The following is a 13,561-nucleotide window of genomic DNA, read 5'->3' as shown; positions in this document are numbered from 1 at the left end:
GATGCAACATGTGACATATTTTACAAAATATTAGGTGTTCTTACTTCCACTCACCTGGTATTAGCAGCTTGCTGGATATTATCAGGTATTTATGGATTGCATCACATTTACTTTTGTTGAAATCAAAAATACCTTGGTATCATTAGCATACAAAATTGAGTTGTACAATGATTATAAAAATCCATCGCAATTAGTAACTGGTCTGAACCGGTTACTCTTTGGTTAATCTTAGTATTAGTCTTGCAAAAACCTGCATATTTGAAAACAAATAATACAGCTATATATAAAATTATATTTATATATAAAATATATTTGATACAACTATTGTTAACAGGATTACATGGAATTTAAATGTACATAAGTTACTGTGCAATGATTATTATGAGTATGAAAATAGTCTATGAATGTCTATAGTTTAACCAGTCAGTGTTGAGGCAGCACAGATTATTCACATTATCTACATGAAAATATGCCCTCTCCCTACATACAGTATTGCCAACTATAGATAATAGCCGCTCACAGGGGACTGTAGTGGCAGTAGTCAGTAGTATTAGTAGTAGTTGTCTGAGACAGCTTGTGATGATTTTGGGCGGTAAGAATGATGATTTGTTATATAATACCTTAAAGGTGATGTGCTGTGGTGGTAGGCAAATTCTTCCTGGTATATATTGCACTTCACTTTCTTGTTATGCTTCCAGCAACATATGAAAAATGGCTACTCAATACGGAGGGCATTTTTCTGCTTTCATGTTCAGATAAAGTGTCAATCTTATTTTAATATCATTCTTAAGCTGAAATGAGATTGTTATTATTTTGAAAAATGAAAATTCAGGTATAATTTACTTGAACAAGTCTTAAAACATAAAACAAAAATAGGCTGTAATATATTAAATAATACTGAAATCGCTTTTGTTAGTATTACCTAGAATCATGTTCGAACCACTAACGACATGATCGCTTACAACTAAATCCGCACACGCTTGTGTCATTTTATTGTATAAACAAGTTTAATATTGGCGACTCACTTATTGTTTTCATAGTTGAATGCAAAATAATTGTGGTTGTATCAAATTGGTAAAAAAGTTTTGCTTGTCATTATATTTATTTGTTAGTAAATTGAATGGTAGTAACATGCTATGGCAATGTTACATGTATATCGTGGCCACAGACACGAGGCTACAAATTTATTTTAATACTCTGTATACTTGCATATAATTACTTTTTTTATATACAATGTATCTTGCATGCTGTGTCTGTCTTTATTATGTGTTTTATTTGCATATAATAACTGCTATATATATTTTGCATATTGCATCTCTCTTTATCATGGGTCTTATCGCAAATACTTTGTTAGTTTGGCCGTAATTAAGGTAACATGTTGGTGAGACTATCAATGATTTATTTTTATATGATCGCTCAGCTTGTTCCATTATGCAGTTCGAGGAAAATTATGTGTATATATAGGAAGTGCTCTTGTTAGGAGAACATAGTAGTCACAGCTCCATGACTAATAAAAATTCCTCTGGAGTGAAACGAACAAAAAAACCATACTCATTTCTTTTACATTTTATGCAACGTTTATTGCAAACTAGAACGTGCCTGAGATTGAGACCGGCAAATACCTTTACAATATAATATTGATACAAAAGATCAACATCATAATCATCACTTTGGTTGTATTTTATTTGAAGATTAATTGGCTCAACTCAGTTTTTTGTGTATCTGTATTAATCGTGTAGCACTTTCAATTACAAATTGCAGTTATCGTACAAAGCCAACATTATTTGAGTTATCTGAAAAAAAAATTTACAGAGGAAACATTTGGATTTCTAATGAAGTTAGTGATCATAACACGTTTATATCCTCCGCAGCATTTGGTAAATTTGATACACTAAAAGTTCTTTGGTGGGAATAGCATGCGAACAAACATTGTTTGAGTTAATTAAACTAAAAATTTACATGAGTAACTTTGGAACTTTTACTGGATTTAGTGATCAAAGTATGTTTATATTCTCCATAGCATTGAATAAATCTTGTATACTAAACCGATGAATTGCCACATTCTCTCTCTTCATAGTCTCTGGTGGATTGACATAGGCATTGCCTGTATTTGGATTCAAAAGCTTTAACCTTTGTTAATGTCTATCTTTACATGAATAATTGGAACTTTGAATAGTGCCTTGACTATTTTTTGCGCATCTGTGCATATTGTGCACATTGCATCTGCACACTGTGCACTGTGAAATGTGCATTTGGCTATCTTAATATTGATATTCTGTGACATGTGCTTTCTCATTTGATTCATAGTATTGTGGTAAACCACTGAGGCATGAAAGCATGAACAGCAAACGTCTAACTACCTTTTTATGCATAGTTGTAGTCTAGCAACATGATATGAGTAGCAGTTGCTTTGCTTCATTTTCCTGAGCTACGGTAGGCATTAACTTGGCTGCGGAATATTTCATAGTAATAGTGTCTGTGATAGGTATATACTTTTACATTTATTATTTACTGAAGTTGAGCATTCAAGGTATTCAATCTAACTCCTATATGTTTAGCCGCTGGAACAATTTGGGTGGCAAGTTGATTGGCTTTGTTAAAGTTAATAAAAATGTTTGGTAATAATAGAATGAGTAAATTAGGCAAGGTTGATACTTCAGAGAAATCCCAACATATTGAATCATGTGCTGGTTCCTTTACATGAACGCGCTGAGCAAATGGGTGTCAAACATTAGTTCACATATGAATGGTATTAGCTGGTAGTTTTAATTAGAACAGGTGTGTATCTTGCTTCAGTTGTTTTAGAAAAATCTATCTGCGGTATACTTGATAAGTGATGATTACTTAGCAGAAAAATAGTTTTGGCTTGTTGCAATGCAATATAACAAATAACTTATTCTTTAAAAAACTGCATATTTTTGTAACACATTTCTTTTTTGTAAGAAAACAATGCTCTAGAACTATTTACAACAATCTTTCATTTTTTGTTCCATCAAAATTATTCGATTCCTGATTGTTGTTTAGTTGGTGGGAATTATTTGCTATTTGACCAATGTTTATGCTTTACTTTGTTGCACACAAATATTCAAGCTTTAAATATTTTCATTTATTTCATATTTCAAGGAGTAGAAGATATATCAGCTTTGGAAGGTGAACTAAAGAAGTTAGACGCCTAATTTAATAAAGTACTTGTCATCGATGATTACAGTAAGTACAATGTGTATAAAAAAATTCACTGCAATGACGCTTCTCTTCCTTTGAGAATATATTGCCTCTGGTAAATTACAACTAGCCTCTATAGGAGTAGTTATGTATCAATAGGTATTGAAAAGTTTGCATTTATAAAAATTATTTTTAGCAGAAAAGCCATGTTTTATAGATAAACAACATGTTTGTTAGTGCTGGACTCATTAAGTTCCCAGTTGATGACGGACAGAAACAGTAACATCTCACCACAGCCAAATAGTTGGTGTCTTAATGCCATCATCTCCCAAGAATGTTGGTCCATGAGTACAGGCTAGCAATATTTCAAGTGAATAATACTCCCAATTAGGAGTGTTACAGAGTCAATGTTTGACGATACAGGCTGTGCAAAATGAATGGGACGAAAATAGATAAAAAATACATAAAAAATTCTGATAATCCAGAACCATCCCATACCATTCATCCCCTCATTCCTACTGACATTACCTTTAGTTTTCCTTGCAATAACCTGAGGACTGAATTTCATTTTATAAGGGTGAGGTGAAAGAGAAAGCGATATTTTAAGGTTAACTACAGAATAATTGTCAATTAAATCAAATTTGAAAACCTGCACCGACTTGACACTTTACGTTATATGAAATTTTAAATGTACTAAAAAGCAAAAACTTTACATAAATTCTTTACATTATGTGGATTTTACGTATATTAGAAAGGATACATTATTGAAGCGTCTACTACATGTTTTTTGATATACAATATGGTTTTCAATGAGTTATTCATTGCTATATTTTAACCTTCTTCATTCTTCTAAGCTACACAAAATAATTTTTATAATATGATCTCACAGTAACTGAGAGATTTTTAGCATTGTTATGCCCAGTTTACTGGTGAAGATTTTTTTAAGCATTCAATAAATATTAACAAAAATAATCTTGATGTTTCAAGTGGATGATTGAAATTTTTGATTTTTGTCATGGTCACGCACAAAATTATTTACTTGGCATCCAAATTGATTGAAACCTTTTGTTTCATCTAAGTTTAAAAGTAAGCTTTGTGTTGGGCTTCATAAAAATTCTGTAATATTTTTACTATCTTCTCTAATCTGAGCTGCTATTTTCGACAAGATGCTCATTTTTTGGGTTTCAACATAGATATAGTCAACCTTAAATATGCGAATAATCAAAATAAGTGAGGCCTATAAATAGCATGACACAACGTCTTGGTGATGTGTAGAGTGAATTAGCAGATCTATTAATTCCTATTGACTTAACACTAAAAACTGCACAATCATTCCATAGTCTTTGTATCTGATACTGCATATTTAATTAAATATATAGAAATGACTTTGGATGAGAAAGGCAAGAATCTTACACACGATAATGGATAATACCGATGATTTAGGAGCTTCTATATCATTGATAATACAAAGAGTGACCAAATAGAAATTAAACTAACAATGAACAAATGAATAAAATGAGATTTAGAAGCAGTTAAGCTGGACCACTGTATTAAACACCCATTAGACATGACCGAAAATAACTAAACGAGATAATTTTTGTTTAAGGTTGATCAAACTAGATTCCTGCTTTGAAGAGGCATAGTGTATTCTGATTTTAATATAGCGATTTACTATAGTTTTGAGTAGATTGGTTGCATACACTGTGCATGTAAAACCTTGTTGAGGTTATGTAATAAGACATATGTTAGTGTCTGTGATGTTACGGGTTTAATCCTTCTCTGTGTGATACCATAGCTCTCCATGTGTGAACGTAAGCACTTTTCTGCAGCAATACATTTTCGACCTATCAATGGGTTTGGCTTCACCAGTCTTTCTCTGTTTTTAACTAAGATTAGGGATATGTCATCAATATTTCTACTTCTCACTTCTTCTACATCAGTCAAGAACTTGAAGCCGTCATCATACTTGAGCTTGCAACTTCTGGTGACATAACCAGCTGGAAATAAACAAAGGAGATTGCGTCCAATGCCTCTCACTTCATTTGTTCTCACACCCGGTGTTCAATCATCAGAAGTGATAAACCTGGTTCCTTAACACAGCTAATGTTAGTAGATCTATTTAAACTTAACTTTGCTTGTACAAGGCGGAGTAAATTCTTGGCAAATGTAGAATAAAGATTATTAAAAGACAGTATCATTATGTCATTCAGGCCCTCTGCCAACTTACCAATATACTGACAGATATCTGCCACTGGTTGGGTGATGTGAATGGTTAGAATGAATTCCACATCACCAAAGTCCTCATTTTCACCTTCCTCAATTTTTGTCTCTTCCTTCTTCTTCTTTCTAGCCAAAAAATGTAGAAGGAGTTGGCCGGTTTTTTCAGTCCTGCTTACATCCAGACCAATACAGTTAGCATTAGGACTTGGTGTGATATCTGCTTTTATGAGCAGTGCTCAAAGTGCAGATCTGAAGCACTGCACGTCCAGGTCATTTTTATAGCCACCCTTAGATCATGTCATGGAAAACAGAGTTTCTTTGTGATCCTGGTAGATCATAAAGATTACGAAGTAGTTGATGGGAGGGTAGTTGCTGAAATTATATTGAGCAATGATTTGTACAGATTCGTCTGCTGACTTAAAACCAATGCCGATGGTTTTCCTATCATTTCCTACTAGCAGCTTTCCCTTGGTGTCTTTAATTGGCATACATAGCCTATGATATTGTTGAGAACTTCTTGTTTTGACTTCAAGTTCTGCCTGTTTATGGGCTCTTTATTATCTTTCAATTCAGGATTTCATATAAGGTGTCAACATGTAACGAATAGTCTTGTTAGGAAAGCATATTTTCATTTATATATTTTTTATGATCAAAAACAGAGTGATCACTTCAGGGCATAGTGGTTGGTTCATTAACAAAATTGCAAGGTGGTTGCATGTTTTGACAGACAACACTACAAAATGCATAATTATGATGTTTGAGCTAGCAATTAATTATGATTGCAAGTGAAATACCGAAAACAGTTTACAGGACATCTGACTCTGATATTACTTACTAACCTTGCAAATGAAGTTCACTGTAGGCATTGCATCTCAGAAAATATGGTCTATCTTACTAAGATATTCCAGGAATTCTTTTACGAACCAACAGAGCATCTGAGCTGCAAGTTTTACTTTCATCTTACTGTCCTTCCAATTCATATGCTGCTCGGTGAGCTTATTAGCAAGTAGCAAACCCATTTGATCTACTTGCGCATAAAGTTGTTCAATGTATTTATAGTCAATTACACCATATTCTGATATGAGTCGACTTATGCTACCAAAGGCATTTATTGATAGTGTTAGCATATGAACTGGATCTAGTACATTATGTACAGTTATACCCAGACTAGGATGCTGAAAGGATGGTTTATCAGGGATTGAAGCACCAAGCTTCTTCATAGTTGCAATATTTGCCTTTGCATCATCACAATTGAGATTGATGATCTTTACGCCATGCTATGCAATCAACTTCTTACCGTGTGTAACCAGCTGGGCTTGCATATCACTGTCAATCTTATTAACAAAAAAGTAACCAATTGGCCTTCTCTGCCCTCCGCATACTGGAACCAGAGAAAAGGCTAAAGCTTTAGTTGCCATCTTTTTACTATCATCAATAGAAACATTACCAAGTACTTTGTTTGTTGCCTTATCTAAAAGAAGTCGTTTACCAATTGCTATACGTCAATGACAAGGATGTACAGACCTGCAGTGGCATTCTTCAAATTCTTGATGACATCGTCCAAAAAGCCAAGCTGGCACTCTACTGTTTCAAACCATGATCGGATTCTGCATTAATTTGGCAATGTAAATTGTGTCCGCAGGTATTCATAAGCTTTAGGAGAATAATAGAACAAGGTCATGGCAAACTCTTTTACTTTTTTGTCTGTAAGTCTTTTTAGTCTTCCTAGCTTTTCTTTGGTTTCATTTGACAATTATTCTCCTAGACATCCATTTATAAATGTAAGCTCTATATTGTTAAGTTTATTGTCCTTTTTTAGTATTGTGATCCAATTGTTTTGAATCCTATTCCTCTGATCTAATCGATGGACTCTCTGCTGTAGAGTTTAGATTATTCTTTTTAATATTGAGATATGTGTGACAGCAGGATGTTTGGGTCTACCAACACGTTCACAGCTTGTTGTCGAGGCTGGTACAGTAGTTGTGTCCTGACTGTCAGAAGCTGCAGGTTGCTCATCATCATGAGTAGTAGTATCATTAGGTGAAGTATTTTCAGGGTCAGGTAATATGGTGCTGGCTGCTGTCTGAGATGTTCTTTCATTTTTCAAAAGGCTTTCTATTCTTTTGGCTGAATGTAGGTTGGATAAGCTGTAAATATTGTAAGTCTTGCATCAGATTTTAGCATTGGTTTTTTTCCAATGCTTTTTTACAATGGAACCTTGTAGCAGTCTTTCTGAAAGTGTCCACTGCATAATACAAAGCTTGATGTTGGAGTCCAAGCCTGTCTTCGCACCGTCTTCAGCCAGGCATTTCGGGTTTCAGCTAATTTATTGTTTGAAAAGCAGTGAAACGCCATATCTGGGATTTTCTCAAGATTGTGTGAACATCCATAGGCACAGCACCAGCTGCGGCTTGACTTTTTCTTGAACTACACATTAACAATACACACATGTAGTAGAATGAATATCAATCATTACATCAGTTGGAATAAAACAAAATTGGCATTTGATCAATGATGCCAAGCTAGATTATAACTATATCAGCTGAGAGACAAGTTTGTAATATGCACTGTTGTAATCTGTCTAAAAACTCTTTCTTTTGATAGGTCCAAGCATTCATTCACTTCACTTTCAATTCAGAATATTCATAGACAGGTATATTCGTTGTTGTGAGATCATGTTAAGATAAGTAAGTTCAGTTGAATAGTTAGTTAGTTAGTTTGTTTCCAGTAGTTTGTAGTAGTTTGTTTCCGGTAGTTTCTTACAACGTGAACCAATGGTATAGTACATGTGCAAAGGTTAGGTTTACCAAGTATTTAAAATTGTTATTGTGTGATCACATACCTGGGGTGTTGTAGTCTCCTCTGATGCCATTTCACTAATAATTTGATTTTAGTGTAAAGTTTATGACCTACAAACTAGTATGACAAGCTTGCTTTCACTACTAAACTCATTGCTCAGCTAAGAGCTATGTCGCCGTGATGCACATCACTTTGACGTAACTTTGTGACAACAATAGCCAATTATATGCCTCACTTTTGCTCCGTTGTAATGATAGCTATTTGCCATTTTAGGGTTTGCTATATTTATGGATTTCAAGGTTAAATCAGCAAAAGTATTTTAAACAAGTTAGTCATTTATAGTCAGTGTTTGTCAAAGTTACATAGCTGCATGGCATTGAACCGTGTTACGTTTTATCTGTGTGTTGATCCCATTAGGCTGCCAAGTAAAGCTACAAGAATCTGTATACACCTTTACTTTTCTCAAACATTGATCATATTTCGAGTGAGTAATTTTTGATGAAATTAATTTGTTGTGGTAAAGAAGCACGTAAAATATAATATATTTGTATACAGTCATAAGTTGACGTACAAGCTTAATGCATTCTGGGACCGAGCTGGCATGTCAATTTACGATCGATCAACTTGAAGAAGAACTCCTAAACACTTCTTTTAAAATGGTAGCAATGTTTATTTGCATTGCTATTGACAACCAGAGAATAAGCGTCGCTTCACTACGCTAAAACGTTTGCTAATTCTGAATATTTTAAAAGAGTTAATTAAACAATCAATATTCTACAGAATGTCATTGTACATTCTCTCTTTCATTGCGCTTGTTAAAGCTTTGTTGAAGTTGTTTGATTGTCGATAGCGCATATTTACAGATACATTGTGCAGATCAGCTCAGCTCACACAGGTTTCAGTACAGAGAGCATCAGTAAGTATTGCTTTACTATTTAAATGGTAATAATACAACGGGATGCCGTATAATGAAGCAATAGATGAAAGTTTTTGCAAAATAATAAGTGTTCCTACTTATGCTCACCTGGTATTAGTAGCTTGTTGGGTATTATCAGGTATTTATGAGTTGGATCCCATTTACTTTTGCTGAAATCACAAAATGCCTTAATGTGAATAGCATACAAACAAACAACGTTTGAGTAAATTAAACTAAAAAATTACATGAGTAACATCAGGATTTTTAATGGCATTAGTAATCAAAGCATGTTGATATCTTCCTCAGCATTTGGTATGTCTAATATACAATACCAGTGAATTTATTACCAATTGGTTTGTTAAAGAGGAACATACACAAAATTTAAGTAGATTTTATCAGAAAGTATCGGTATTTTTATCAGAAATTTCCAGAATTTTTCTATCATTTGTGATTACTTTTGAGGTTCGTGGTGATTTGACTGCCGGGATGTTTTAAGATTAAAATCGACAAACTAAATTGTGGTTGAAATGCTCAGAGTAAACAAGAGAGTGGGTATGACCCCTATAGTTGCGAAGAGACCGACAGAATAGAAACGCATAATACTGTGACTTGAATGCAATAGCCAGTCTCAGCTATCGTAATGATAACAACTACTGCAGTCAATCTGCTCGTTTTTTCTTTTGAGCGTTTTACTGCAATTAAGTTTTATCATTTTCTTTCTTGAAACATTCTGGCAGTCAGAGCACCTCAAACATTCTGACAGTCAGAGCACCTCAAACATCCTGACAGTCAGAGCACTTTAAATATCCTGACAGTCAGAGCACCTCAAACATCCTGACAGTCAGAGCACCTCAAACATAATGACAGTAAAAGCGCCTCAATTATCCTGACAGTCAGAGCACCTCAAACATCCTGACAGTAAGAGCACCTCAAACATCCTGACAGTAAGAGCACCTCAAACATCCTGACAGTAAAAGCGCCTCAATTATCCTGACAGTCAGAGCACCTCAAACATCCTGACAGTCAGAGCACCTCAAACATCAAAAACAATTTAAGATGACAAAAATACTGACACTTTCTAATATTATATAATATAATTTTGTGTGAGTTCATCTTTAATGGCTATCCTTTTAGAATATTCATTTGAAAGTATTTCTATTACTCCTGTGTAAAGATTGAGTGCTTAATTATGGCTCAGTGGAAGCAGTCATATTGTTTGTGTAGGTATTATTCAATTGAGTATGCGCCTGTTTAAAGCTGGTCAACCCAAATTGTTTACTTCTAAAATATGACTAATTGATTAATGTTAAATTTATTAAAATAAATACATCAACTTTTTTAAAAAGGAGACAAATAAATAAGTTTGATAGAATGAATAGCATCTACAAATATTTTTAACATTAGTTGATGGAACCCTAATGATGATATTGCCTCATTACAATGCATTTAATTTAATGACTCTCTGTGGTTGTAGTTACTGGTTTCAGCAGTACATCGGAGGCATTACGATTCCATTATTATCCTCCTCACAGTTGTGAGGAGGATAATAATGAGTTATGATTTGTTTGATTGATCATTTTCAAATGTGAAATTACAATTCATAAGCGTTAAACTATTTGCTCTACTATCAACTATTTTTAAGGTCAATTGCTGAAAGCTGCAAAAACTGAAGATGTTTCACATGAACAATTGAAAGGTTGAATTTCATGAACTATAGTTGCTTCTACATTCTCTCTCTGTTTAGTCCAAGAAGGTACGTTCGTATGCCTAACTCTTTCATAGATGCATTGAATTTCTATATCTCCTTTTTACGTTGGTATGGATATGGTTGTGTTCAAATATTTCATGGATAGCTTCTGTTGCGACTTACAGTAACATTTTTATACCCCCACTTCTACATTATGTACTCATTTCAATATTTAATTTAACATGTTCACAATTTTCTTTTTTTTCAGTTTGTACTAATTGAGTAAGTACCAAATCATATTTCATCGTAATCATTGTAGTAGAACAATTTTTAGCCATTGTTTGCTTATTATTTTACATTAAAAAACTTTTACAGTTGCGTAATTTTTTCTTCTAATTTGATTAAAGTACGTAAAGCAATTTTACCATGGTATGGATTTTGAAAGTTGAAATTTAAAAATTTTCTATATGCTAAATAAAACTTCTTTAGAAAAACTTCTTTATTACTCGCACAATGCCAAGCGTTCACTAGTAGTAGTTTTTTTGCCAAGAAACCTTCAACAAAACCTTTTTTGAAACTGTACCATCTTCATGTTGTGGTTCTTTTGTAAACCTGTTGAAGTTATTTGACTGCTGATAGATGAGGCAGGCGTAACTTCATTGCATTGCTTCATACCTGTATAAATCTTTTTTGAACTATAGAAGTATTATCTAGCTCAAGCAGTACTCATAGGCAAGATTAATATGTATTAATTTATGTTAATACAGTTTGTGTTGATATTGATAAAAGTAAATTGTAAAGCCTGTCATAAAATATTAATTGACCTTTTATCTCAGTGTAGCTAATATTGTACATGTTGGACATAAGCATTATTTCAATGCTGCAGTCCACCCTTTGACATATATGTAAAGTTATCCAGCTTTTATTTTTGCTTCATACACCTATCGAGGCTCTCATATGGTGCCAGAATGCAGTTTATTATTTTTTGGCTGTAGAGCCTCAGGAACTAAAATGAGTACATCGAACATCACAATGAGTGTTTTAAAAATATATATTTGTAAAGTCTTTATGTATGATGCAAAAACACAATTTACACTATGAAGTGATGTTTAGTGAAATTATTGTCATATATTCCTATTTAGTTAATTAGTTTGCTATTAAGTCAATTGCTGTTTTTCTTCTAGTAGTAATTGCTGACTCATCATTTGCCCTACTTTTAACACCTGCACGATTTGCTGCATACTTTCTCTTGTCACGTTGAGCTATTATTGCTAACATGTCTTTATACACAATACACCTTTAGAGCAATTACCAAAGAAAGCTTCTCTACTAAAAAACATAACAGTTGGTGTCGGAACTGGGATTATTGAAGTTATTAAAGGCACAACCATGGCAGAGAATATTACAGAATTGATAGCAGCAATGCAAGCACAACAAAAGGCACAGATGGAGCAGTTTACAGCGATTCTTGGACAACTTGCTACGAACCAAACAGCGCAATCAACTGCAGCGCCATCATCCGTAAACGTACCGAGGTTTGATGACTACTGCAGAGAAAAGGAATCTTGGGTACAGTATTTACAACGCCTTAGACAACACTTTACAGTATACAACATAACAGACAGTACTCAGCAACGTGCATGTTTGTTGTCATGGGTTGGTGCAGAAACCTATGAGTTACTAACAAAGCTGTATGGGCAGGATGACATAACAACAAAAGGGTTTGATGAGCTTACCATAAAGCTCAGTGAACACTTTGCCGATAAGAAACACGTACAAGCAGCTAGATATGAATTTTATAACTGCAGAATGAAGCCAAATCAGTCGTACTCAGATTGGGCAGCTGATCTGCGAGGCATTGCCCGCAACTGCAATTTTATTTGCAAAAACACAGGGTGTGGCGAAAGTTATGTCAACGATCAGATTAGAGACGTCATAATAAAAGAGACGCCTCACGCTGACATAAGACGCCAATGCCTGTTAGATACGGATCCAAGTCTTGAGGATGTGCTTAAAAAAGCTTCCACTTTTATTACTACATCAGAGACTGACAGAGTCTTGAAAGGTGAGACAGTAGTGGAACCAACCACTCATCAAATGGCATCGTCATACAAGCATAGACACCTTAACCCCAAAGCGCAATATACACAACGACATAGTAGTGATAAGACTACGCCAGAAATAGGTAAGACGTCTAAACTCAAATCTTGCCCACAGTGTTTCATACAGCATGACCGAAAACAGTGTCCGCATCGCAACAAGCAATGCAACTTCTGCCAAGGCCTTGGACATATCAGTTCTGTGTGCATGAAATCATCCAAGACTAATACAAGTAATGGCTACAACTCTAATAATGTAGTTGATGAAACAAGCAGTGTTTTCCATATCTCGAACACCTACGAGCGCAGAGGCAAACAAATTTGGATAAATGCCACTGTAAATGGCAGACAGGCTAAGTTTCAATGGGAGCCAGGCGCTACTTGTTCAATGGTAGGTCTAAAAGGGTATCAACAGCTAGGTTTTCCTCCATACCAACCCTCAGAAACGTCACTTCGTACCTATGGCAACACCGCTCTCAAGGTAAAAGGACAATGCTTTGTTGATGTACATGTTGGTCAAACTCTAAAAAAGAAACTTGCGCTTACTTGTCGTTGACTCAGACCAAGGCACAAACCTTCTTGGACTGGACTGGAGTGATGAGTTTGGGTTATCTCAGCAAGGTCTTTTCTCTGTTGCACACGCTATTTCAAACACTGACACTGACCAAGCTCTCAAAT

General features: G+C 34.5%; 2 protein-coding genes across 2 annotated transcripts in view; one reads left to right on the top strand and one right to left on the bottom strand.

Annotated features, from left to right (window-relative positions):
- Positions 1-13,561, bottom strand: part of LOC137398569 (uncharacterized) — a 237,926-nt gene that overhangs the window by 53,544 nt on the left and 170,821 nt on the right. The gene's annotated exons all lie outside the window — the stretch shown is intronic.
- On the top strand, positions 12,174-13,439 carry LOC137398240 (uncharacterized). The gene has a single exon (XM_068084348.1). The coding sequence runs from the start codon at positions 12,174-12,176 to the stop codon at positions 13,437-13,439; it is 1,266 nt and encodes a 421-aa protein (XP_067940449.1).

The sequence above is a fragment of the Watersipora subatra genome, chromosome 6, assembly GCF_963576615.1.
Source record: "Watersipora subatra chromosome 6, tzWatSuba1.1, whole genome shotgun sequence".
Classification (NCBI taxonomy): domain Eukaryota; kingdom Metazoa; phylum Bryozoa; class Gymnolaemata; order Cheilostomatida; family Watersiporidae; genus Watersipora; species Watersipora subatra.
This window is presented reverse-complemented; position numbering and strand designations above follow the sequence as displayed.